The sequence below is a fragment of the Acartia tonsa genome, chromosome 11 (genome assembly GCF_053477335.1).
Source record: "Acartia tonsa isolate MP-2025a chromosome 11, ASM5347733v1, whole genome shotgun sequence".
NCBI lineage: Eukaryota > Metazoa > Arthropoda > Copepoda > Calanoida > Acartiidae > Acartia > Acartia tonsa.
Genome location: NC_137270.1, coordinates 21,264,422 through 21,290,126, shown reverse-complemented (window position 1 = coordinate 21,290,126; position 25,705 = coordinate 21,264,422). Strand labels below are relative to the sequence as shown.

The 25,705-nt window shown below is 31.3% G+C and overlaps 1 protein-coding gene across 1 annotated transcript in view; it reads left to right on the top strand.

Moving 5' to 3' along the window:
* Nucleotides 1-25,456, top strand: part of LOC145331615 (uncharacterized) — a 30,940-nt gene extending 5,484 nt beyond the window's left edge. The window contains exons 2-8 of the mRNA XM_080176382.1: nucleotides 2,395-2,449; nucleotides 4,935-5,000; nucleotides 5,693-5,773; nucleotides 10,728-10,801; nucleotides 13,374-13,446; nucleotides 13,991-14,051; nucleotides 23,673-25,456. Of these exons, the coding sequence (XP_080032508.1) occupies nucleotides 2,395-2,449; nucleotides 4,935-5,000; nucleotides 5,693-5,773; nucleotides 10,728-10,801; nucleotides 13,374-13,446; nucleotides 13,991-14,051; nucleotides 23,673-23,785 (523 nt within the window). The 3' untranslated portion in view covers nucleotides 23,786-25,456. The remainder of the gene's footprint in view (nucleotides 1-2,394; nucleotides 2,450-4,934; nucleotides 5,001-5,692; nucleotides 5,774-10,727; nucleotides 10,802-13,373; nucleotides 13,447-13,990; nucleotides 14,052-23,672) is intronic.
* Nucleotides 25,457-25,705: the final 249 nt, after the last annotated feature.

The following is a 25,705-nucleotide window of genomic DNA, read 5'->3' as shown; positions in this document are numbered from 1 at the left end:
TATAAATAAAGAATATAAAACAACTTTCAACTTTGGCCTATTGGCTTTTGTATAAAAGTCAAATAAAACATCAAGAAAACAAGAATGACAACATCTAAAAGTACAGCAATAGTAAAAATGTTTTATATCTAATATGTAATGGAAATGTTTACAAGAAATATCAATACAAAATCTCAAATAGCTTTTGAGCATATAACGTTTCTCCCATAGCATTTTAATTGATAAAAATAAATTATATTGTACATTCTCTATAATTATACCACATAAATATTAAGGTTTTTTAACACTAGAAGTTGCGCATCTAGCAGCAGGGGTTCTGTATTTGAAGGGGGATTGATGTTGCAGAAAAGTAGCCGAAAACTACCCCAATAAAACAGGCAAAAAATAGTCTTACTGCAAAGTTGTTCTATGTTTTATTTTCTATTAGATGATAAAAGAAATATCACTAAGAATTTTGTCCTTGTTTTCTAATCAATATGTTTGTGTATGGGTAGACAAGAAAAAAAATAATAAAAATCATACTGTGGTGGAAATCTTTTTATATTATTATCTTTAGATAACTATAAACAGATGACGTATAGGGTTGCCATAAATTTTCTTTTATTTTTATTATCTTCAGATAACTATAAATGTATGATCATAGGGTTATCATGAGAAATATTTTTATATTATTATCTTTAGATAACTTTAAACAGATGATGCATAGGGTTGCCACAAAAAAAATGTTTTATTTTATCTATAGATAACTATAAACAGATGATGTATAGAGTTGCGACCAAGATTGTTTTTATTTTATTATCTTTAGATAACTATAAACAGATGACGTAGAGGGTTGCCATTTAAAATGTTTTTATTTTATTATCTTTAGATAACTATAAACAGATGACGCACAGATTTGCCAAAAAAAAAAAACTAATATTATTATCTTTAGATAATTATAAACAGAAGACTTACATGGTTGCCATGTTAATTACTTTTATTTTATTATCTTTAGATAACTATAAACAGATGACTTATATGGTTGCCATATAAAATGTATTATATTATAATCTTCAGATAATCAAATGACATTATAGTGATATTCTAAAGGGTTTACATGATGAAATAGGCGCTTTCCATGGATAAATCTAATGACTCTTATCAAGGTTTTGCAAATATTTTCAATTTACTTTCTGTAAATTATTGTGGCAACCATTGTGAGAGTATGTATTGGCAAGTTCTTAGATATATTTTTGTTATATTTGTATCATAAAATATAAATTCTCCTTGGCTGTAACTATAATGTGATATTATGGAAATATAAGTTAAAGGAATCGCCTATTGATATAAAATGATGATTCTGATTACTTTTCCATTTGTCTGCATGTTTATCCAGTAAATCTGGGCAATATAACAACCTACATAAAATATGCCATAAATACAATTTTTACCTTAAAAAAAAAGATATTCAACATATTATGGTTATCTTTTTACTCGTTTTGTTTCATTTTCATATTAACAAATTTTTTTTATATATTCCTAGATATTTTGTTAAAAAGATGAGCAAAGTGTTGGCTGATATAGACAAAAAATCAATGAAAAAGAAAAATTTTTCAGTAAAATGAACACTTCAAAGAACATTCATTTTAGTCAAGTGACTCTCGCATAAGATTAAATCGACAGTAAATCAGATATACTTTATTATTCCACTTGAACAAACTAGACTAAAAAAAATTTTGCACTTTTTCATAAAAATGCCTTCCATGAATTATATGAAATTTAGAATCCTGACATATTGCCACCAGAAAAGCACTTTTCACAAAAATCATAAGATTAACCCACAGTTAATAGACATACTTTATTTTTTCACTTGAACAAACTAAACTAAAAAAAATTTGCACTTTTTTCACAAAAATGCCATCCATGAATTATATGAAATTTTGCATCCTGACATATTGCCACCAGAAAAGCATTAAATTTTTTGGATATTTTGTCCGCCACCAAGTGACTGTTATCAAATAATCTCTGCTTGTCTAGTAATGTATGGTTTATGTGTGTGTGTGACTGTGTGCATATGTGTGTGTTTTTGTCTGTGACTGTGTATGTGTTTGTCTCTGAGTTATTGTTTGTCTATCTATATTTGTTTGTTTGTAGATCTCATAATATTATTTACTTTTAATAAAGATATTAAGACGTGTGCTATTTATCAATCTTTCTATCTATCTATCTATCTATCTATCTATCTATCTATCTATCTATCTATCTATCTATCTATCTATCTATCTATCTATCTATCTATCTATCTATCTATCTATCTATCTATCTATCTATCTATCTATCTATCTATCTATCTATCTATCTATCTATATATCTATCTATCTATCTATCTATCTATCTATCTATCTATCTATCTAGAGCCCTGTTTATCTACCGGCCCACTATAGAAATGTCTGGAGAATATACTTGTAAGGTAAATATAATATTTATTTAACATTGTGTACAAGTATTCTAAAAAAGGGACCAATATTAGTATTTTCAAACAATAATTTTTAGGCGTTTTAAAGTAATATTACAAGGCACTTTCACACAAAGAGATTCTTTAATTTTGAAATAAATTGGTTACTGAGTAGCCCTTCAGGTATATTAAGTAGGGCACCGCAGTTATACGTCCCTCAGGGTTAGGGCCCCCAGCATAGGAAAAAAACTAACACCCTCTCTTATTTTTAATTTATTTTAAAAATTAACAGTGAACCGCTAGTATTTCATGATGTATTAGGCCTATTTGTTTTATTATCTGAATTGTTATCATCACTTGTCATCATTATTACTTAATTTTATATACAACTATTTTGTTCTCAAATGCAATCCTAAATGCAGAAATATTACAGAGCATTAAGCTTTTTATAATTATTTATGGTATTGTAAAGCTTCTAAGCTTGTAAATTGACATTAATGACAATCTATTGTTCATCAAGAGTCCTCAATATTACGATTTAATATATAAAAGGATGAGTAAATAAGCAAGAAAGATTGATTAATACATACTCTGTTTCTTCCCAAAAATTTGAAGACATTTTTATTGAACTACCTGTGTCTGGAAATTTATGGAATTGTGGGTCAAATCAAAAGAGCGTTAAATAGATTTTTAGAAATGTATTTAATTTATATATCTTTGACTTAAACAAAGGGTTTGATATCTTACTGAAAGGTTAATTACATTATCAATCAACTGACATACAATAAATACATTGTACAATAATAGGACAATGGGTAAAACATTTTCCTTAATTCTAACATGTACTTTGTACACACTAGCATAAAAAATCTTTTTGAAAACTGTTTCTTGAGATTCCATATGTATCATACACTAGAGAGGGAAAGGGTTAAAAAACTGTATTTCCCTTATCGTACTGTCATTGTGCCTACTTTCAATTGGGACATTGAAAATCAACCAATGGAGTGGTGAAATAAATTGGTAGCAGACGAATAAGGTCATTGAAAAAAGGAAGGGAGGTAGTTATCTGTATATATATCTATACTATAGATCTGTTCCCTATATCCTCAGTGCAATATAAGTATTTCTTTTCATTCATTTGACAATGATCAAAGCTCTCTTTATATATTGACTTTCTGTTTTATAAACAATACCAGTAGAAAATAAGTACATAGATATATGTAGATTATGAATAAGATAGCTTACATAGCGCATTTAAACGAGGCAAAAACACAAAAAAGAATTTAACAATAAAAGTGCTAAAATTAAATATCGATACAAATTAGGTTGACATTTAATCAAATTTCTATACAATTCTACAACCATTTTCTTTCCATGTTTCCTTTTCATCTATAATAGTTAAAATTTTAGCTCACGTAAAAAATGATCAGTCCTTCGTATTGACTGATAATCGATATATTATTACTTGGATGTTGCACCAGATTTTCATGTAGTCTGATAAACTGGTGCTCGAAGTTGGCTAAAATAATGGTACCCCCCGTCTAATCACCCTCTTTATCACATTCCCTCCCCTTGTACTGGATGAACGAACTAACCAATAAATGAGGTCCATATTAGAAACACATTTTTCCCCTGTCAATATATCCACGTATACTCTATATCCAATGGACTGATCATGTGTGCGAATAACGTAGCTTCCCCTCCATAACAACTTAAGATCATTATCTTATAATTAAGAAGAGCTTTGCTCTAAATTGGCACTAATATAATTGATTGACAAAAGTTTAATGTCACCCAAACGGGATCGATTGAAATTTTTAAAATGTATTTGAAATTATTTAGGCTTAGTTAAATTATGTTATTTAATTCTAATTTAACCATTCAAAGATAATCCTACACGAAGTAATTAGTCTACCGCTTGGTTTAGGCTAAGGGGTGAAATACCGTAGGGATGGAGTTCTAATGGAACCATAATTATCTGATATTGATTTTGAAATCCATATAACTTTCATAATCATATTAGTTCAGAGATATTATAAGCTAGAATGATTGCAAACATATGAACGAAGCTGAACGTATCAGATAAAAGAACAGACATACAATATCAGTGTAGAGTACTTAACGTTTTTACATCGTAATATAGAAAGCTTGCTGCTGATACTGAAATAAATATAAGATTAAAAACAGATTTGGGGGCAAGTTATGGAAAATTGTCTATATGACGGTGCTATACATGATTTTTCAGTGTGGCTGAGAATCCAACAGCTATTAATCGGTTTCGAAGCCATACTGAAAAACAGATTCTAATTCAAATTAGCTAAAAAGTTTATATACTTTCAAGATTATATCTCATCCTTACAAGAATCGACATTCATCATCTAGAATCGATAGAAAGATCTTAAGTACAATCGGATTTATTCGTTTCAACAGAAGAAAATTAAATTGAGCAAGGATAAAACAATCCAAATTACCAAAAATATTTAAAAAAATTATTTTTCAGGTTTCAACACTAGAGAATGAAGTATCCTTATCAAGTAACATGATAGTATATACTCCTCCTACACAGGTTATTTAGTTTTTAGATTCAAGTCTTTGGAGGTTTTAGGCTATTTTGTTCCCTCATCTCTCCTTTAAAATTCAATGCCGTTAGTATATAAATGTAGTAGAGAGGGGAACGTTGAGATATTGTAAATTAAAGTGGATTTCTGAATTTTCAAATGAAAAAAGGCAAGTTTTTGTTGCTTTTACAACAAATTAGCAATAATAAGCAATGTTGAGCTAACATACTTATAAAAAAAATAAAAGTGTGCTAATATATCATTAAAAACTTTTTTTCTGCATTTTTCATAGATATAGTTTTTATGGATCTAAATTTCCATATAAAATAAAAATGGCAAATAAATTTCTAAGTTGTTTAAATTAGTTAACAAATAAAAATACCAACAATTTATTTTAATTACTAGCGGCTACGCCCCTTCGAGATATTTAGAACCTATGATAAGTTTCATTGTAAAGGAGAACCATATTGGTCCAGCGGTTAGCGAAATACTTTGCATATAGAATAAGACTGACATGGAGAAAAACTAACTTTTGTTTTTTCCCATTTCTTTTAAATGGAACATTAAAATTAGTTTTTCATGGAGAATTTTCTCTTATTCAATGCTTTACGTGATTACAGCGTGGCTGAGAACCGGATCTAATCCAGAGGATTTTAATCGGTTTAAAAGCCACACTGAAAATTAGTATACCTTATTTCAGGTGCTGCTAACCCACACACATACAGGGTACAGACAAGTGAACATATCATGTTATGTAGACCATGCCTTTCCTAGACCCGTGGTAAGTTAATTTGGCTAGCATTTCTTTTTTTAGTTGCTAGTAATAGGCAGTATTCAACTTTACAAGAAAGATAAGGAATCGTTGCTGATGGGTGAAGCCCCTCCCCACCCCAAACTTTACGTGCCCCTAGAGGCCTCTAGAAGCGTTGCCGCTAGTAAAGTATTTAAAGGAAACTTAGTTTTTAGGAGGAACAAAATATTAATTATTGATTATATTTAAACTAATATGAAACTAGTATCAACCCATAAACTTATTTGCTGTTTTGTAAAATGTCAGCATATTAAATTTCGGTATTTTATATTAAATTAATTTTAAAAATACTTTTAAATCAAAGAGTTAAAGGTTAAATAGTTAAGAAACTTTGTTAGGCAAAACTATTTTATAAACATTATTTAGTTTGGTTCAACAATTTTATAAACAAAATTTAGTTTGGCAAAACTATTTTATAAACTGGTACAGCTATCTCATTAACTAAATTCGAATTTCATTCAAAATTGAAGAAAAAGCTTTAAAGGATTAATGTATTGTCAAAATTTTTTGTTGGAAGTGAATTTGAAATAAAAAAGCTAACATTACTTTATTAGAATATAAAAACCTTTCTGAACGATGTTAAGCAAAGTTTTATTGCTAAAGTGCGATTAAAAAACAAAAAATGTCGGTTGGCGTGCCGGTCAGTCATTGCACTCGTACTACTGATAAGATCGGTGAATATTTGTTGTATCGAACAAACACTCATAAACTTAATTTATCTTTCAACTTTGCCCATAAAGTAAACAACATTAGCTAAGGCCTCATGTTGAGCACTAAGTTTGAAGTTGCAACGCTACTCTAGAATTGTGGAAACATGTTGGTTGGTTGTAAGTCATTCAGTAATGCTTTTCTGGCGTCTTGTACGTGTGATTAAGTTATATTTATTTTTTACCCTTTATTTTCGGCGGCAAAAAAGGGATACGACGCCACCTGCAAGAAAATGGTGGTGGTTTACATATTAATTATTGTAGTCCTTTAATGTACGCGCTTTTTTTTTATAAAAGTAAAAAAATTTGCGATCCATCGACCATTGAGAATCAGGACCTCCAGGTTTTAAACCCCCTTGAGTGTTAAGGATTAAATACCCTGATTAAATAGATGATTGAAATATGGTTAGCCATCATGACAGGTTCCAATGGATGTAATTGTAGAGTATGCTTGTGTATATTATGACAGAGGAAAACATGTTGAAAATTTAGGTTGCTAATTTGTAACTCTTTTATTAATTTGGAAGGTAGAATCGCTATCTTAGCCCGCTGAGTGTTTCACTTTATTAGCGAACATGAAAATTCAAGTAATAATATATCAATTCAAGTTTCATAATGTATTTGAGATTCTATTTCTAAACTTTGAATGTTTTTATTCTTGTTTGTTAATCTATCTTCCATACTCTATAACTTAGGTTATCCGTCAACCTTTTTACTCAGGAGAAAGAAAATTATTTTGTAAAACAAAAATTAACAAGGATAACAACATTCATAAATTGATTATAAGGATGCTTCGCTTTTAATATTATACCTAATGGTCCTAAGCAGTGAAAGGTGAGAAAAATTTTAGGGGGTGAACATTTTTAAATCTACCAAACGCAACTTATCCTATGAATCCTTATTCCAAATATCAATTGATTAGAGGTTGCTATCATTTCTAAATTGTACCTAACTGTTATAGGAACAATAATGTTAAGTTTAAAATCAAAAAGACAAATTCAGTATGCCAAAATTAAAGATAAGAGCTATCCGTTGCGTACTAAATCATCTTAATATTTAAAAACTTCGCCTATAACAGGATGGCAACATTTATAAATTCGAAGCCCCTAGAGGCTAGGGGGAAAGCCGCCAGTAGTTGAAATTTTACTTGGCTATTTGCAAACATCTTTGTTTGTACTATTATAAAAAAATGTTTGTAAAAACTTCTATGTTTCTTTTTTTTTATCATAACAAAAAGTAAAAACTTCTTTTATCTATAATACAAAGTAGAACGATGTCTGTCCGTCTGTCTGTCCGTCTGTCTGTCCGTCTGTCTGTCCGTCTGAAGCTTAAGATCTCGGTAACCGCTGAACCGAATGGGCTCTACTCTTCAGGGAATATACCTACTGGTCCTGTGGTGGTTTTAGGATATTTTCTTGGGGGGTGGGACACCCCCAACCCCCCCAAAAACAAAAAAATCCCCCCCCAATTTTTTTTTTTTTTTTTGCAGGATATTTCCTTGGTCCTTTTACGAATTTCACCTTAATTTTTTTTTTGATAACCTCTTGGGGCAAAGCCCCTAGAGGCTAGGGGCGAAGCCACTAGTTAATAATAAGAAACAAGGGTTACAATTTCTTTAAGAAGCGAAACATGAAGCAGCTAAAAAAGAAGAATGGACATAATAGGCCATGGAGTATCTGAGTAAAATAAAATAAAAAGAAGGACGTCCAAGCATTTAATTTTTAGGGGGCGTGATAAAAAATTATATAAGGATTTATTTTTACTGTACATATAGAAAATATTTTCATTTGGTATGCTTCTGTAAGAGACAAAGTTTTGGCTACAAATTACATACACATGATAGATAGATATAGATAGGAGGAAAATTGTGTCATTAAGTAACACACTATTAACAAAATAATTACATTTAAATTTTCATAAGAATAGTAAAATGGTAATAGTAATTGCTTTAGGGGTTTTTAAAAATGGGATGGGTTGAATTCACCCCAGAACCCCTCAATTGCCACTAGAGGCATCTAGGGGCATATCCGCTTGTAATATATAGAGTGATGTACGTAACTTAATTGGGTTTATAACTTTCTTTCATATATATAACAACTTTATTCACAAACTTTATCAAATAATATCCATTAATCTAAAGTTGTGCTCTCTATTAAACCTCTATTTTATCGAAAATAAATCCTAAAGAGGACTATCAACGATCAAGAGCAAGTAATTCTAAGCATCTTCCAGCATTGACCCTTAGTATTTTTTTAGTAAATATACTAAGTTTATGTTTAATATTTGGTTTATTGACTAAAAGGTTAGGTTTCACCATGGTTTTATATGAAAAAAACTTTGAAATGTTAAGAATTGTTTGGTGCAATATCATCGAATGTTTTGATGAGTTCAAACTGTTGTTTAAAAGCTTTGACACAAAAGTATATTATTGTGTTTAAAAATGTATATTTAGAATAAGGGCTGGTAACTTGTAAACCGTTTAATTAATGTACTTTTGCAATTTACAACATTTGATGCTTTTCTGCAGTGTTATTTTATTTTGTCCTTTGAACCCAACAAAGCATTTGATGATATTGCTTTAAAAATTGCTTTACATTTCAAAGTTATTTCATATAAAACCGTGGTAAAACCTAACTTTTTAGTCGATAAAGCAAATATTAAACATAAACCTAATATATTCGCTAAAAAAATACTATGGGTCAATGCTGGAAGATGCTTAGAATCACTTGCTCTGGTTCGTGGATAGTCCTCTTTAAGAGGAGTGTAACTCATTTATTACTTGAAACCCATCTTGGCTGTGTGCCAGGGTGATGTATACCATTGTCAAGGGGGGTGATTCTGATTACCAATAGCTTAAAAATAGGCAAAAAATGCATATGAAAAAAAGAGACTTTTTTGTATAAATAATAAAAAATATGTTCAAACATTTCAATAATCTTTTTCTTTAAACACAAAACTAAATTATAATGGAATGATAAAGTTGGGAGGGCGGTAGGTGTTTTCTTGTGCCCCTAGTGTTGATTAATAGATTGATTAACCATACTTTCTTAGATTTTAGTATACAATTGGTTATAGTCTTCAAATGTTCAGACCCCATCAATTGCTTTGCACACATTAAATGATTTTGTATTCTCAATGTTGAAGGGTGGTGAAAATAATCAAATTGCAATGTAAAGGAAAATGTTTGTGATATTCGGTATGCATCTTTGCTACAAGCAAAACTTTTCAACACATACTTTTGTTACATTTTAGAGGCGAAGCTATTCAATACCCATTTTCGTCTGTCATGTAAAAAAATTTAGTGACTTTTTTCCTTAACTGACTCTTTTACAAATTCCGTTAGAAAATTTTCTACATGATTTTGATAATGGATGTAGAATATACATGGATGTTATGACATTGGAAAAATTGTCGTCAATTTAGATTGCTATTTCCCCTGTCATTTATTAGTCAGTTTGTTCATGCAGTAGCAGGGGAGGGGATTTGGTAAATGGGGGAGCGAACCATTATTCTAGTTCACTTCAAGTTTGACTTTATAAGAGTACATGGTAATCTGATATAATATCCAACTTTCAAGTTATAATAGATCCTTTTATTCAATCTGAATGATGGCTTAATAACTATTAAAAGTTTTTTGATAATTTAACATTTTCAATATGACGTTCTCATTATTGAGGTTATTGAAAATTAAATGAAGAATTTTGTCTTTTTGAATTCTAACTCGGTCTTGCATTAAGTTACGGCTGTTTATCATAATTATAGAGTAGCATCGTTTACAGAAAATACTTATGTTTATACATTATGTTCGTTTTACCTCATTTTATTAAGATATTTTTTTTGGTGGCAGGGTTTATTAATATTTTATTTATTAATCGTAAGGTATTAACATATAATTAATAATAAATTTGCTTTTACATACAATACTTGGATGATTGTTTATTTATAATTATTAGCAAAGCCAATCAACAAGTACAGTGTGTTGGTTTGACTGCATGTTATACATTACAGTTCTTGTATTTAGAACCCTCGACTGTGGCATAACAAAGCACATCTGCTGTCAAATTACATTTACTTCTAAGTATCTACAACCGTTTTTTGTCTTGTTTAGTGACATCCTTTCTCTATATGGGAGATACATAAAATCTAGTACTCTAAAGTTTTAAATTTTAAAAAAGGCATTGGTTTTTATAAAAAAAATCAATCTCGTTTTATTTTAGGTTCGTCTGTATCATGGACAGGGTAACTCGAAATTACAAAAACGTGGTGTCCACCAAGTTACAGATAGATACAGGTACAAAATATGTAGTACATTTTCTAAAATTTCGTTTTATAAGATAGGCGTGATTTAAGTTAGGCGTTAAGTTATGCTTTTCTGAGGTAGGCCTTTTTTAAAGATATGCGTTTTAATATGGGCGTTTTCTAAGATAGACCTTTTTTCTAAGATAAGTCTTTTCTAATTTAGGCTTTTTCTAAGATAGGTCTTTTCAAGATAAGTTTAAGATAGTTGTTATTATGATATCCCTGTCTAAAGCCAAACCAATATGCATATGTGGCAGTTTTTGTTTTATATCAACTTTTACACATTTGCAATAATTGTTATGTACATATTAATTACAGACTATTATTCAAAAGCTTGACTCCAATTTGTGTCTTTTTGACCTAAGGATAGCATTTGATAGCGCGTGCATTTTATGATTTAAAAGAGGTATTTGTATATTTTGATTTTTTTCTCCCACTTTTTTTACAGTTTATTTTAAGACATTTTAAAAGAAATTAGTTAGTAACAATGTTTTCTTTTGCTAAATCGTATGTTCGGTTACCATAATAGCAAAATCTTTAATGGCAGGCAACTTACTACTAAATATTTATTGCATAGCCCTGAGACAGCATGGCATTTGTTCAAAGGTGTCAATAAAGCAAAGAAATGAGATTCCCCTGTTTCTTAGCCAAGGCATTCTATTTAACTGAATATACACCAATTGTAACGCAGTTAATGTCAGAAGCTTTAATAGCCACTACCTAATCTTATTCTTATCTACCTGAATATATAACCTATTTATCTTCCATTTTAAAGTTCTAAAACTATTGAAAAAGTTTTCAGTCGAACGCTTTTCTATGGAACATAATAAAAGACATTTTTATTGAAAAGAGACAATTCTTAAAAATGATTAACCATTAATGTTAAAATCTAGGTAAGAATATTCCTCGAATCGAAAAGTGGACCACGTATGACCAATTCCTAACTCTCTTCTCATATTTTTTATTGTTTATGTCGACTTTTGATGCTGTGAGTATTGGTGCAAAAAATATGACGTAACAAAAAAAAATTAGCCAATGAGAGTCCACTATAAATTTTACCATTGGTCAATAACGGCCTCTCATTGGCTAATTTTTTTTGTTACGTCATATTTTTTGCACCAATACTCACAGCATCTCGACTTTTTCCTATTATATAAAGTAGTAGCCCTTTTTTTCTGTAGCGAATAATCTCACTACAGTAATGGATTAATGAAAGATTTCTAACTATTTTGGGGGACGGTTGACCTTGGTCCTTCCAGCTGAAAGTGCCCCTAGAGGCTTCTCGAGGGCGTAGCCACTAGTTTAATAAAAATAAAATGATTATCGCGTTTCATTGGTCACACATTGACTATAGTCTTTATTTTGAAAGGACAAACGGTTTACAAAGTAACTTTGCACAAGGCTTTATCGAATCTTTCTTAAAGGAAAGAGGGGGATCAATGCTTCAATGGCAATTTAAAAGAAATTAGAAAATTAAAAATAGATTTAATTGGTTAATTAGACAACATTTATCAATGTTTCAGAAAGATTTAAGTACAAACATAAAATCAGTACATTCTGTCACCTTTATTATTCTTTTGACTAGAGGAATAGTTAGAGGCAGTAATAAAATATCTTACGTTAAAAAAATGTTTTTTTTTCTGTTTCTTAATTTAATTAAAAATCTTTAATCTTTAATACAAAGTAGAACGATGTTAATCCGTATGTTTGTCTGCCCCTTAAGATCTAAATAAGTGCTGAATCGAAAGGGTTGTGCTTATCATGGAACATACATAAAACATACTGTACCAACGGTAGTTTTAAGCTATTTTCTTGGTGTTTTAGAGTTAGAAATGCCTAAAGGTTCAAAACTTTGAATTTGGGCAGACTAATCTACTTTTGAAAACGATTTGTATGAGAGGTCTTTAATTAAAAAAAAATATTTTGCTATATTAATGCACGCGAATTATACACCTTGCTTATATGACAATATACGGAAGTGAACACACAAAGTTAGTGCATTATGATTTGTAGTTATAAAGTTAATTTGAAAGTAATATACAACTTTACAATAATTATACTTCCCTATTCAACTTTACTACCAAGTCATTATTAGCCTTCATTTATAAAGGAGCGCAGCTAATAGCTTTTTGTCCGTTCATCAGTCCGTCCAGAGGTCGTGATTCAGCATTTCATTTCATCTTGATGTTTAGGATATATAATAAACAAGGATGACAACATCTTTAAGATACGAGACACAACAAAATAAGATAAGAGATTTAAAGAACATTTGTTGAAATAAATAAATTTTGATTGGAGAAAATTTCACGAAACCTTTCTCTTGTAATTTATTGTTATATTTTGTAAGATGACGGACAGATTACTTACTGGATGCTCAGAACAACAGGAAATTTAACTTTTATATCAATAAAAATATTCCTTCCTCCTTACCAAAATAAGGAAGGAGGAAGTTGGGTTTCTTTCTCGCTAGGCACTTAGAGAAAAAGCACAAAATTGTCCTTTTTGTAGAAATTTAGGTATGATAAAAACGATCTATCGAATTCAAACTTTGCATATTATTGTAGAGACGGAGCTTGGCAGGTGTTAGTTTACATAGTTCTAGATGATTCAAGTCTACATGTGGAAAATTTATTCCAGGTAAAACTATTATTCAAGATTTTGGAAGCGTCTCTCATATTACATTTTGTCCCCAATCGAACTTTTTGAAATAATGTATTTTTATGCGTAGTAAAGGTCCAGGAGAAATTAATAATAAGCCCTTACTATAAGGGCCCTCAAAGGGCTTTAAAAATGTGTTTTTTTTACAAAAAAAACAGGGAAGGGGAGTGATGTTGGATTTCAGGGATTTTAGAAATGAGGAGGGGGGGGGGGGGGTTGAATAGTTCGGTGTCAACACCCATCTTGAAATTAAAACTCCCCACTTTTTCTCTCCCATCTTGTTTACATCCAAAAACCCTGAACACACCAACAAGCATAAAGGAATTTAATTTTCATCGCCACAGTTGAATAGTTATTTATCGCATCGTATTATAGGCAGCTTTCCGTGGATATCGAAATGAAAAATTATAACATCTAATTTTATGACATCAATTGGTTTCGGAGCCAGACTGGAAAACATATTGTCGAACTTAGGTAATCATTATATTCTTGTTTATTGACAATTTTCTTTTTTTTTGTCTAGTGTGAGTTAGAGCTGCCTGGGACTAAATACAGATTGGTTCGTTCTACGGTGTATACACCAGGTGAGGGTTTAATAATGGATGTATTATTACTTTGATCTTACCTGAAATTGACTTGAACACCTGTATTTCATATAAGGATGTACTAAAGGATATTTTAGTATTTTGGTAAGATAAAATGCTTTGTCAAAAGTCAAAAATATTTTTGCTTTTTACCTGGATGTCCCTGCCAGGTTTGCTGGCATCCTGTGCCCGCCAGGATGGAATTATTCAAAAAATTCCAACTCTCACTTATGTGTTATACACATACTTAAAAAGTCACGCAGTTTAGGTACTTTATCTTTCACACACAGAAAATGAGATAGAAAAAACCTGAGGGGGGGGGGCATTCATCGCCCTCCCCGCCGACCGTTAAGGGTTAATAACCGCTGGATTAGAACCGGTTCTAAGCCATACTGAAAAAAACTTGTATATCATTGTATTACAGACAATTTTTTACGAATATTAAAAATAAAAAAAACATAAGATTAAAACCAGTTTTGTTAGAACGAGGGGCCGAATGGAAGTTGTCTATAATCCTATGCGATACATAACTATTATTATTTTAAGATTAATGTATGTATAAATAAAAGCCACATAAGGTAAATTAAGTGTATAGAAAATATATTTCTAGTTACATGACATAGTTTATGACACAAAATAAATTTCTAAGTATTTATAATTTTCTTAGAATTTACTTTCATATTTCTAAGAAAAGAAAAGCTTAACTTTATAAGCCTACATCAATTTTGGTTATTAAATTAAAATATACTTTCAAAGAACATTTTTGGACAATTTATTACTATCCACGAATTTGTTAACTTGACAAAGTGTCACAAAAATCAGCCATATGACGTCATAAAAATGAGGGATTACCTATTCCTTTTTACAGGGGTTTTCTTTCCCACTTCTTCTCTCATCTCCCTCATTTTTATGACGTCACATGGCTAACACATTTTGTCCAGTTACATAGTTAACCTTTAAAAATATTTTCCAAACTAATTATTTTCTGTATAGATGAGAATAAAAGTTGTAATGATAAATAATAATTATTCGCTAAACTTTAAAAACTTTGTCACTGTTTTGGATAAGGATAGACATTCTCTATCCTATTATATAAAGTAGTAAGGTTTTTTTGTCCGTAGCTTAATTTTTAGACAACTAATGAACCGATTTAGTTCTTTAGTTTAGATAAGTTTCACATAAATCCCGAAATTGTTTTAGGCTATTTGATTTTTATATGTAAGTGTTTGGATGATTTTTTTCAATTTTTTGCTTTTCTCACCACTTTGAATACAGTGCCCTTAGTTGCTAGTTTGAGATATAGAGCAAAGCCAAAGATGACAAAGCTTTTTATAAAAAGTTAAAATAGTACAATATTTAGATTGTGGGAGTAGGGGGGGGGGGGGGGGGATGATGGTGATTTTAGAGAGGTTGGAATGATTACATTATCATTTCTCCTAAAATCTAATTAAAAAACTATTCATTTAAGTTATTTTGAGGGACAACGCCTTGCAGTAATTACGAAGAAATTTATAAATGTCCCCATAATATTGTTTTAGATTTATTTGCCTAATTCACACTTTTAAACATTTATAAAGTTAAGTTATGTCTCTGTATGCTTTTATGTCCAGTAAGGTCTACATAACGGCTCAAATGATACTTCCACAACCTTTTAAATTCATGGAAAAAAACGTAAATGTTGAAGCAGGGAGTTAAAAGTCTCATGAAATGGGGTAGAAGGGGGATCCTGGAGGTTAGGAATTGAGCTAAATAAATCACAATTTTACTTTAAAGAATATTTATTCCTGTTTCTTTAACTTTGAATATCTATTAACCTTGATCATGAAAACTTATAATTATAAAACTTTTTTTACATAATATTTTATTTTAAAGTTAGTATGTTTTTCAACCTATTTTAAAAAAAATTACACTATTCTAAGACATGAAGATATATTTCGATTTTAGCAATCATTTTCAATTCATTTTGTCTAAAAAAATATAGGCATGAGACATTAGATAACAGCAAATATGATCAAAGATATTAAACATACATTTATATAGAACAATGTCACAAATTATTTTGAATCTTAGGTATCACCATAGAATACAGATTACTACTGAAAAAGTTTGAAATAAAAGATTAAAACATTAGTTTTTGAAAAAGGAGGAGTAGGGAATAATTCTTGGCCTTGTTTGAGTTTTGGGGCGGGACATAGTTTTTATTAAAGGAATTTTTTTGATGGTTAGGAAATAGGCGGAGTTTTGGATGGTGAGTTTGGTTGAAGGCGGAGACAGAAAAAAACTGGGAGGAGACCAAAAAGTGGGAGGAGTGGGGGGTTATGAAAAGGTTATGGATTTATCTTTGTCCTTGGTTGTTTTATGGGTGGAGATTTGAATTTTGAAATCTGTTAAAAAAATGGGTGGAGTTATTCGTGAGATGGGAAAAATTTTAATCTTTATGATATCCTGCTTTGTTTAGGTTTTAGGATGGAGGAAGAATTGGTGTTCTTTTGAATTAACCAAAAAAGTGAAAAAATGTGTACATTTTTTTTGATGAAACATGAAATGAAAACTACATGGTATAAAATGTTGACTTATTTGAGAATTTTGGAAGTATAATTTGATGATGCAAACAATTGATTTAAGTTAAAAGATAACCTGAATATCAAAGAAGCTTAATCCTTTGAAATGTTAACTGTATTTTAAAAGTTTTTTTTATAAAAATTTGCAAATGCACACAGTTAATTTGAGTTTAAAGAAATGTTCAGAAATAAAATATTTTTTACAAACTAAATGATGAGGGTTTTTTAGTAGATCTCTGAAACTGCAAACAAATGTTATGTGTTGAAAAAGAAATTTGTTGGAAAGATGGGTCTTGTTTGAGAAAGGATTTTTTTGTTTGATTGATGATTAAATGTTTGTTGGGTGAAGCAAATTACACAATTTTATTGAGAGCAGAATCAAAAGACCTAATCAAAAGTTTTTCCCTAGCTAGGCGTATCCAGGGGTCTGTGCTTCGTATTTTCTCTATTGGGACAATTTCCAAGTCCTGTAGATTGTGTCCTTGGGCCTTGAAATGACTTCCAACTGTAGTTGATCCAGTGCTGATTGTGTGACTGTGCTCGTTAAAACGGCTGGAGATCATTCTACTTGTTTGGCCCACATACTGAGGTCTCCTAACTGCACAGGATCCACTGTTTTTCCTACAAGTAATAAGATATATAACGTTTTTACTAGTACAGTCTAAAGTGCTTAAAATAGGGAAGATTTCATTGGTTTTAGTGTTTATGACACTTTTACAAAACCGGGGGGAATTGTGACACATTTTACAATTTCTACCACAGTGGGAAAATCCATTTTTAACCCTGCTTGACCTTCTCTCTGTAATTACTGGTGGGAGTTGTGCCTTAATTAAAAAATCCCGTAGATTTTTTGGTCTGGACCAGCAAATCATTGGTGGATCTGGAAAGGTTCTTTTGAGGTGTGGATTCTGTATCATGACTTTCCAAAACCTAAACAAGATATTAGAAATATTGGGTAGTCTGGGATCAAATTGAAGTGAGAGTACAACTCTCTTTACCGGATTTTTTTCGGTTTTTATCAATGCTGTTGCTCTGGGTAGATTACTGACCTTTTCAAAAGCTTTAACTATGAAGTTTTGTTTGTAACCTCTTCCTAACAGTTTTTCTTGTAATATGTCCAGGTGTGCTAAAAAGTCTAAATTGTCAGAGCAGATTCGTTTGAGTCTTAGAGCTAAAGAGTAGGGAATGTTTTGGGTGATGTGACCAGGGTGACAGCTTGATGGCAAGAGATATGTACATTTCTTGCCAGGTTTTGTAAAAAGGGATGTCTTAATAAATCCTTGTTCAGTTATGGAAATTACAGTATCCAAAAATTCAACTTTTTTACTCTGAAAATCATAAGAGGCTTTAAATTTAATCAGGGGATGTATGTTGTTTATATGTTCTAAAAAATTTAAAAGTTCTACTTCAGATCCAGTCCACAGCATAATGCAGTCATCTATGAACCGTCTGTACCATGCTGGGGCTTGGCCTCTCCAAGTTCTAAGCATTCTACCTTCTATAACAGACATAAAAATATTAGCAAATGTGGGGGCAACCCTGGTTCCCATTGCCACTCCTACTTCCTGCCAATAAAATTTGTTGTCAAAAGTTAGGATATTACAACTAAGCACCATACCTAAAAGAGTTATTAAAAATGCAGTTGGAACTGTTTTATCTTCTCTCTTATCTAAAAATTCCTGAAAATAATGCATTCCCTCGTCTATAGGTATGTTTGTGTATAGAGCTGTAACATCCAGAGTGACTGGCACACAACCTGCAGGTTGTGGACCTTTCTGGTTTTCAGATTCTATGAATCTGAGAAGATCTGGTGTGTCTTCAATGAAGCTGGGTATATCCTTAACTAAATGGTTACTATGATAATCAACAAAATGACTTGAATTTTCAAAGGTTGTACCTGATGCTGATTCAACAGGGCGTAGGGGGGGGGGGGGGGATTTTTCCTCCAGCTGGCCATTTAGCTGGGTCCACGTGGTCTTTTACAAGTCCATATAGCCTTCCTGGGCTGAAATGGTCGGGGACTAGCCACTTTGCTTCGTCCTCTCCTATCCAGCCTCTTTGCCTACCTTTCCTGACAATGTCCTTAAGCTCCTCTAAATGGTTGAATTGCAGCTGATCTGCTTCAACGGCCTCTAAAGTCCTAAAGTAAAGATGATTAGTACCATTTCCGTCCTTGAATTCTTCTTTTAAAAGCTGTTCCATTCCTGAAATGTATTCTGGGGTGTTAAGAATTGCTACCCCACCCATTTTGTCCATCGGTTTGATGGTTATCACTCTGGATTTTTGTAGACTAACCAGCTTGTCCATGGCTGCTCTTTCATTTACAGGTAGATTCCTGTGTGTTTTTTTCAAGTCTGAGCCTAAAACGCAAGATAAACTACCATTTAAAAAGGTTGTCAGGTCAGCTGTTGGGGTACCTTGTGGTTGTCTAATGTTGGTTGGTTTCCATGGAACCTTAATAAAATTGTCAGTCAAAGATAGGTCAAGTTCCCTCTCTTCATTTGACTCTTTTTCTTTATTGATTTTGTCCATCCAGTTCATTGTGCGTCCCATTCTCTCAAAACCTGCAATAATCTGAGTTGTATTAATGGTTTTAGGGACAATGGCATAATTTAAACCTTTGTTTAATAAACTTTCCATGTCTTTGGTTACCTCAATATCACTAAAATTGGTTACTAAAGGTAGTTGCATTTTGCGATCAATTTTCTTTTTAAGCTTCCTATAACGATTTCTTTTGATGAATTTCCTATTTTTCTTTTTTTGTTTTGTTTCTTCATTTGTTAAGCTGGTTTTTAAATGCGGAGGGAGGGGCCTATTTTCTTTTTTAAAAAGGAAAATCAATTTTTGTTTGTGCTTGTTTACAGCCTGTTTACTTAGAACAAGTTTGTCCTGTGCTAACCTGGTATTAAAAAAAACGTGCAAATTTGGTTCTAAGATAAGGCTGTGTAAATGTATTTTTGATTTTTTAAGTTCAAGTTTACATTTTTTTAAATACAGTCTTTCTTCCCTTAAACCAATCTTTAAATTTTCAAAGCTGATAAATTCAAGATTTTCTGTGAATATTTTTGAAGCTTCTTGTGAGAATCGTGGATTGTGGTTACATTTTATTTTGGAATTGGGAGGGAGGATCTTGAAATTTATACAGCTTTGAAGAAAGTTTATTCTGGACGAACTATTGATTAAATTGGCCAGCTTTTTGTGAACCTTAAAGTATTCTGACTTGTAAGACCTATTTTTAAAAAAAGATACCTCATCTATATTTTCTTGTTGAATAGTGTCACCTGATGGTTGTGGTATGGGTATCTGAGAACCTGGAGGGGGAGATCCTGCTGGTGGTGGGTCCCCATCCTCTCTGTTCTGCCCTGGAATACCTGCTAACATCATACTTACAAAAGGTTGTACATAGGTATTCAAAGATAACCCTTATTTGAGTTTAAAAAATAGGGATTCTGTGGAGAATGCATGGGAAAAACATGGAGGATAGAATATTTTAAAGTTAGTATGTTTTTCAACCTATTTTAAAAAAAATTACACTATTCTAAGACATGAAGATATATTTCGATTTTAGCAATCATTTTCAATTCATTTTGTCTAAAAAAATATAGGCATGAGACATTAGATAACAGCAAATATGATCAAAGATATTAAACATACATTTATATAGAACAATGTCACAAATTATTTTGAATCTTAGGTATCACCATAGAATACAGATTACTACTGAAAAAGTTTGAAATAAAAGATTAAAACATTAGTTTTTGAAAAAGGAGGAGTAGGGAATAATTCTTGGCCTTGTTTGAGTTTTGGGGCGGGACATAGTTTTTATTAAAGGAATTTTTTTGATGGTTAGGAAATAGGCGGAGTTTTGGATGGTGAGTTTGGTTGAAGGCGGAGACAGAAAAAAACTGGGAGGAGACCAAAAAGTGGGAGGAGTGGGGGGTTATGAAAAGGTTATGGATTTATCTTTGTCCTTGGTTGTTTTATGGGTGGAGATTTGAATTTTGAAATCTGTTAAAAAAATGGGTGGAGTTATTCGTGAGATGGGAAAAATTTTAATCTTTATGATATCCTGCTTTGTTTAGGTTTTAGGATGGAGGAAGAATTGGTGTTCTTTTGAATTAACCAAAAAAGTGAAAAAATGTGTACATTTTTTTTGATGAAACATGAAATGAAAACTACATGGTATAAAATGTTGACTTATTTGAGAATTTTGGAAGTATAATTTGATGATGCAAACGGTGCATTATTTGCCAAATGTACCACTTTTCTGCACTACCTCTCCGATTTTGTTAATACTCTATATTTTGGTCCGTTGGGTCATTCAAGGATGCTGGATGGCCAAAAAAAAGTTTCAGAGTCCCTGGATGTCTAGATATCTAGCTATCTATGAAGGTAGGTAACAAAAATGTAAAAAACACCCATTTTTTCACAATTTTAAAAATTAATTTTTTCATCAATCTTACATCCAATCTATACATTTTATACACCAAAATGATCGTTTATTCATGTAAAAAGCGCACATAATGCTATTTTGGCCAAAACTCTAATTTTACAGGGTGTCCAACAAAAAGTGTATTTTGGATATCTAGTGTAATACCCAAAATACCTGTCCGAAAAAAATCATTTTTTTTGGCTTAAATCCTGTGTTTTATCTGTGTGCATATGTGGTATATAATGGTTCGGACCACCCGGGACTATAAGGTTGTCAAATTTCACTTTGGGACACCCTGTAAATGTGATTTTTGCGTCTGTAGAGCTAAAACTTGGTCCAAATTGGCTATTTTTTTCAAATTACTCTCATATGTGTCTTAGTATGTTTGGCCATAGTGTTTTCTGACCAGATCAATAATTTCATATTTTTTGGACACCCTGTATTTTCAAAAAAAAAGAAAATTTTTTTTTGTTTTTTTTTAAATTTTTTTTCTATTTTTAAGTTACTTAAAACTGTCATATAGATACATATTTTGACTAATAACAATAATATTTGCCTATTTTACAATTTTTTACATTTTTGGGACACCCTGTGCATGTTTTTGAAAAATGATGGTTTTTGCCCATTTTTTGGGGGAAGGAGTCGTTTTAGGGCCATATACTATTTCTTCATTTTTGTAGAACTTTTCAAGACACATCTTTTGTTATTTAAGCAAAAACCGAACCGTTTTGCCGTTATTCACCGCCAAAGGCAGAATTTTTTTACGTTTTTGCCGTTCCGGAGGTTGTAATGGGCATTTGTGGTAAGAAAACGTTGATTTATCAAGATCCCTCCTAAATACTTTTATTTAGGTAATTAAATTTACTAAATTTCATATTAAGTAAAATTTTTTGTGCAGCTAACCGTTTTTCGTCGAGATGGATTTCAATTGTTAAAACAAGAAAATGAAGTGAATATAACATAAATAATTGCTATAACATAAGTGATAAAAGAAACATAAATCATGTGCATTTGAAATTCCTTTTGACAAAAATCGGTTGGATATACAAAAAAATTTACTTTACATGAAATTTAGTAAATTAAAATGCCTAAATAAAAGTATTTCACAGTTATTTTGATAAATCAACGTTTTCTTACCACAAATGCCCATTACAACCTCCGGAATGGCAAAAACGTAAAAAAATTCCGCCTTTGGCGGTGAATAACGGCAAAACGGTTCGGTTTTTGCTTAAATAACAAAAGATGTGTCTTGAAAAGTTCTACAAAAATGAAGAAATAGTATATGGCCCTAAAACGACTCCTTCCCCCAAAAAATGGGCAAAAACCATCATTTTTCAAAAACATGCACAGGGTGTCCCAAAAGTGTAAAAATTGTAAAATAGGCAAATATTATTGTTATTAGTCAAAATATGTATCTATATGACAGTTTTAAGTAACTTAAAAATAGAAAAAAAATTTAAAAAAAAACAAAAAAAAATTTTCTTTTTTTTTGAAAATACAGGGTGTCCAAAAAATATGAAATTATTGATCTGGTCAGAAAACACTATGGCCAAACATACTAAGACACATATGAGAGTAATTTGAAAAAAATAGCCAATTTGGACCAAGTTTTAGCTCTACAGACGCAAAAATCACATTTACAGGGTGTCCCAAAGTGAAATTTGACAACCTTATAGTCCCGGGTGGTCCGAACCGTTATATACCACATATGCACACAGATAAAACACAGGATTTAAGCCAAAAAAAATGATTTTTTTCGGACAGGTATTTTGGGTATTACACTAGATATCCAAAATACACTTTATGTTGGACACCCTGTAAAATTAGAGTTTTGGCCAAAATAGCATTATGTGCGCTTTTTACATGAATAAACGATCATTTTGGTGTATAAAATGTATAGATTGGATGTAAGATTGATGAAAAAATTAATTTTTAAAATTGTGAAAAAATGGGTGTTTTTTACATTTTTGTTACCTACCTTCATAGATAGCTAGATACCTAGACATCCAGGGACTCTGAAACTTTTTTTTGGCCATCCAGCATCCTTGAATGACCCAACGGACCAAAATATAAATTATTAACAAAATCGGAGAGGTAGTGCAGAAAAGTGGTACATTTGGCAAATAATGCACCAAACAATTGATTTAAGTTAAAAGATAACCTGAATATCAAAGAAGCTTAATCCTTTGAAATGTTAACTGTATTTTAAAAGTTTTTTTTATAATATTTTATAATATTTGTTTGACATTTAATACATATTTGCACGAAGACAATTTAAGATTTATTAGCGGTTTCCCTGTAAGTGTCAATATTTTAAAATAAATGGAAAAAAGTGGATGTTGATTTCTTTAGGTAATGTTGGGTTAGGTTATATTGGGTACTGGATATCTCTGAAGGCTAAGGCACCGCATGTGTATAGGTAACCCGTAGCATGAGGGTACCCCTTAGGTAATAGGCATTTAAAAACAGTGGGGGTTCAGTGCATGAGAGCAAGCACCGATTTGATAATCTAATCAAAACAGGACAATTTATTCAAAGTAGCGCAACAATAACATGGTGACAACATAAATATTCGGTCATCAATTATGTGAATATGTAAATAGTTGTTATTTTTTATTCTTATTTTAGGATTTCCCTCAATGCTGGCTCGAGCAAACAATGGTAGAAATGTCCACCAATCTTCAAACCTAAATCTTTTCAGTATTTTATCAATTTGTCTTATTAGTGTTTTCAAATTGTGATTCTGTAAAATAAAAGAAATAAAAGAGTAAAAGCAATAGAATATGGCCTCCAAAGAAAAACTATTTTACTAGTTAAAGTATTATGAAATGCTGATTTTTAAAATTTACAATCCATGGTTGACATTATGATATTTTTATCGAATCGCGCCGACATAACGGGGAATGATTATGAAATTTATGATTATATGATTTTTTGGATCACCAAAAGAAAACGAAGTTGTGGGTCATCGTATTTTCACAGTAGTTTTTCTCCTATTTTTAGCCCATTCGGGGGGCTGCGGGGCAATCATTAACATTTACTTAACCTATCCTAACCTATAATAACATTTCAAAAACTACTGTGAAAATACGATGAAACTCGCAACTTCGTTTTCTTTCCATGACCCAATTTTTTTTATGATTTGAGTAAAACCCCCTACAATACGATACGATAAAAGATTTTTCATTATGGCTCCGAAATAGTTTTTAATCCATTAAAGCAACCAAGTTCAAAGCCACACTAGAAAAGTTTTTCTAGGCCGCCATTAACTAGAACACAGTAATAGTGTCTGACTGATTATGACGTAACAAAAAAAATTAGCCAATGAGAGGCCACTATAAATTTTACCATTGGTTAATAACGGCCTCTCATTGGCTATTTTTTTTGTTACGTCATAATCAGTCAGACACTATTACTGTGTTCCATTAACTATAATATTTACAGTACAAAACTTTAAAAATCAATGAAAATTAAATCAAAATTAAACCAACAAATTATAAGAATCTAATAAGTAAATGATTTTTTCAATGATTAATTATCTAATTAAAAAAGTATTTAAATGTAACCTTTTCATTTAATCTCTAATTATGAAAATGTGATTAACCAAAATAAAATATACTTGTATTTTACTTAACATTCAATCAAATGTAATTTGCAACAAGGACATTTATATCCACAAGTAGCACAACAATAACAAGCTAATACATTTTTTTTCACTAATAAGAACAGCTAAATCACTTTTTTAATACTAGCAGCTAAGTCCCTTGCCTCTAGGGGCTGAGTTTGTGAAAAGGCAAAAAAAGGGCTAAATAGCTTAAAATCATCCCAATACTAAAATCTGGGAATAGAATGGCCTAAAAGCTTCACAGAAGCTATGTGAGGCTTACCTAAAAATGAAAACTAAATCCTTTCAGTAGTTATTGAGATCTTTGGCTTCTGACAAAAAACCTTGCGTGGAAAGTTTTATGTAACTTTCAATGATGCAGGGACGGACGTACAGATATATTCTAGTAAAGAGAAGCTGCACTACAAAACATAATTTAAAAAATCATGGATTTAGGGAAAATAAAAAGACATTGAAGTAATCTTCCCCATTTGTGTAACAATCTATTTTAGGTAGGTTGTAAATATTTGGTTTAAGCAGGGCTCGGCAGCCGCGCGTCAGCAGGGAAAGCAACCTGTAAACCCTAAAATAAACTTTACCAACATGGCAATCCATCTTTTAAAAAAAAAATTTCAATGCAGCCAGACGGGTTTTAATTTTAGGCTTTGTCGCGGCTGCCTAACCCTGGTTTAAAGATAAATCTAAACGTCGATGCCCCCTCTCCCCCATTTTAAATAGGGTAAAATATGGTTGTTTAATTTTGTATACAATGGTTGTGATTAGAAAATAAATATACAACAAAAATACATGTAGTTTATTTTATTTTATATCAGAGACAAGAATAGTTTGTGGTGGGATCCATCAAAGTCAGGAATAAAGTATAACCAACAAGCGAAAAAAATCTAAAATAATATTTGGGGGGCAAATGTAGAGGTCGTCAATTTTACGATGTGTTGCCCCCCAACGACAGCTGAAAAACACGTATAGGTTTCGTGATTTTTTTCCGAATTAATTTCGTTATTGGTAGAGGCTGCATCAAAGTACCTAGCGAACACAG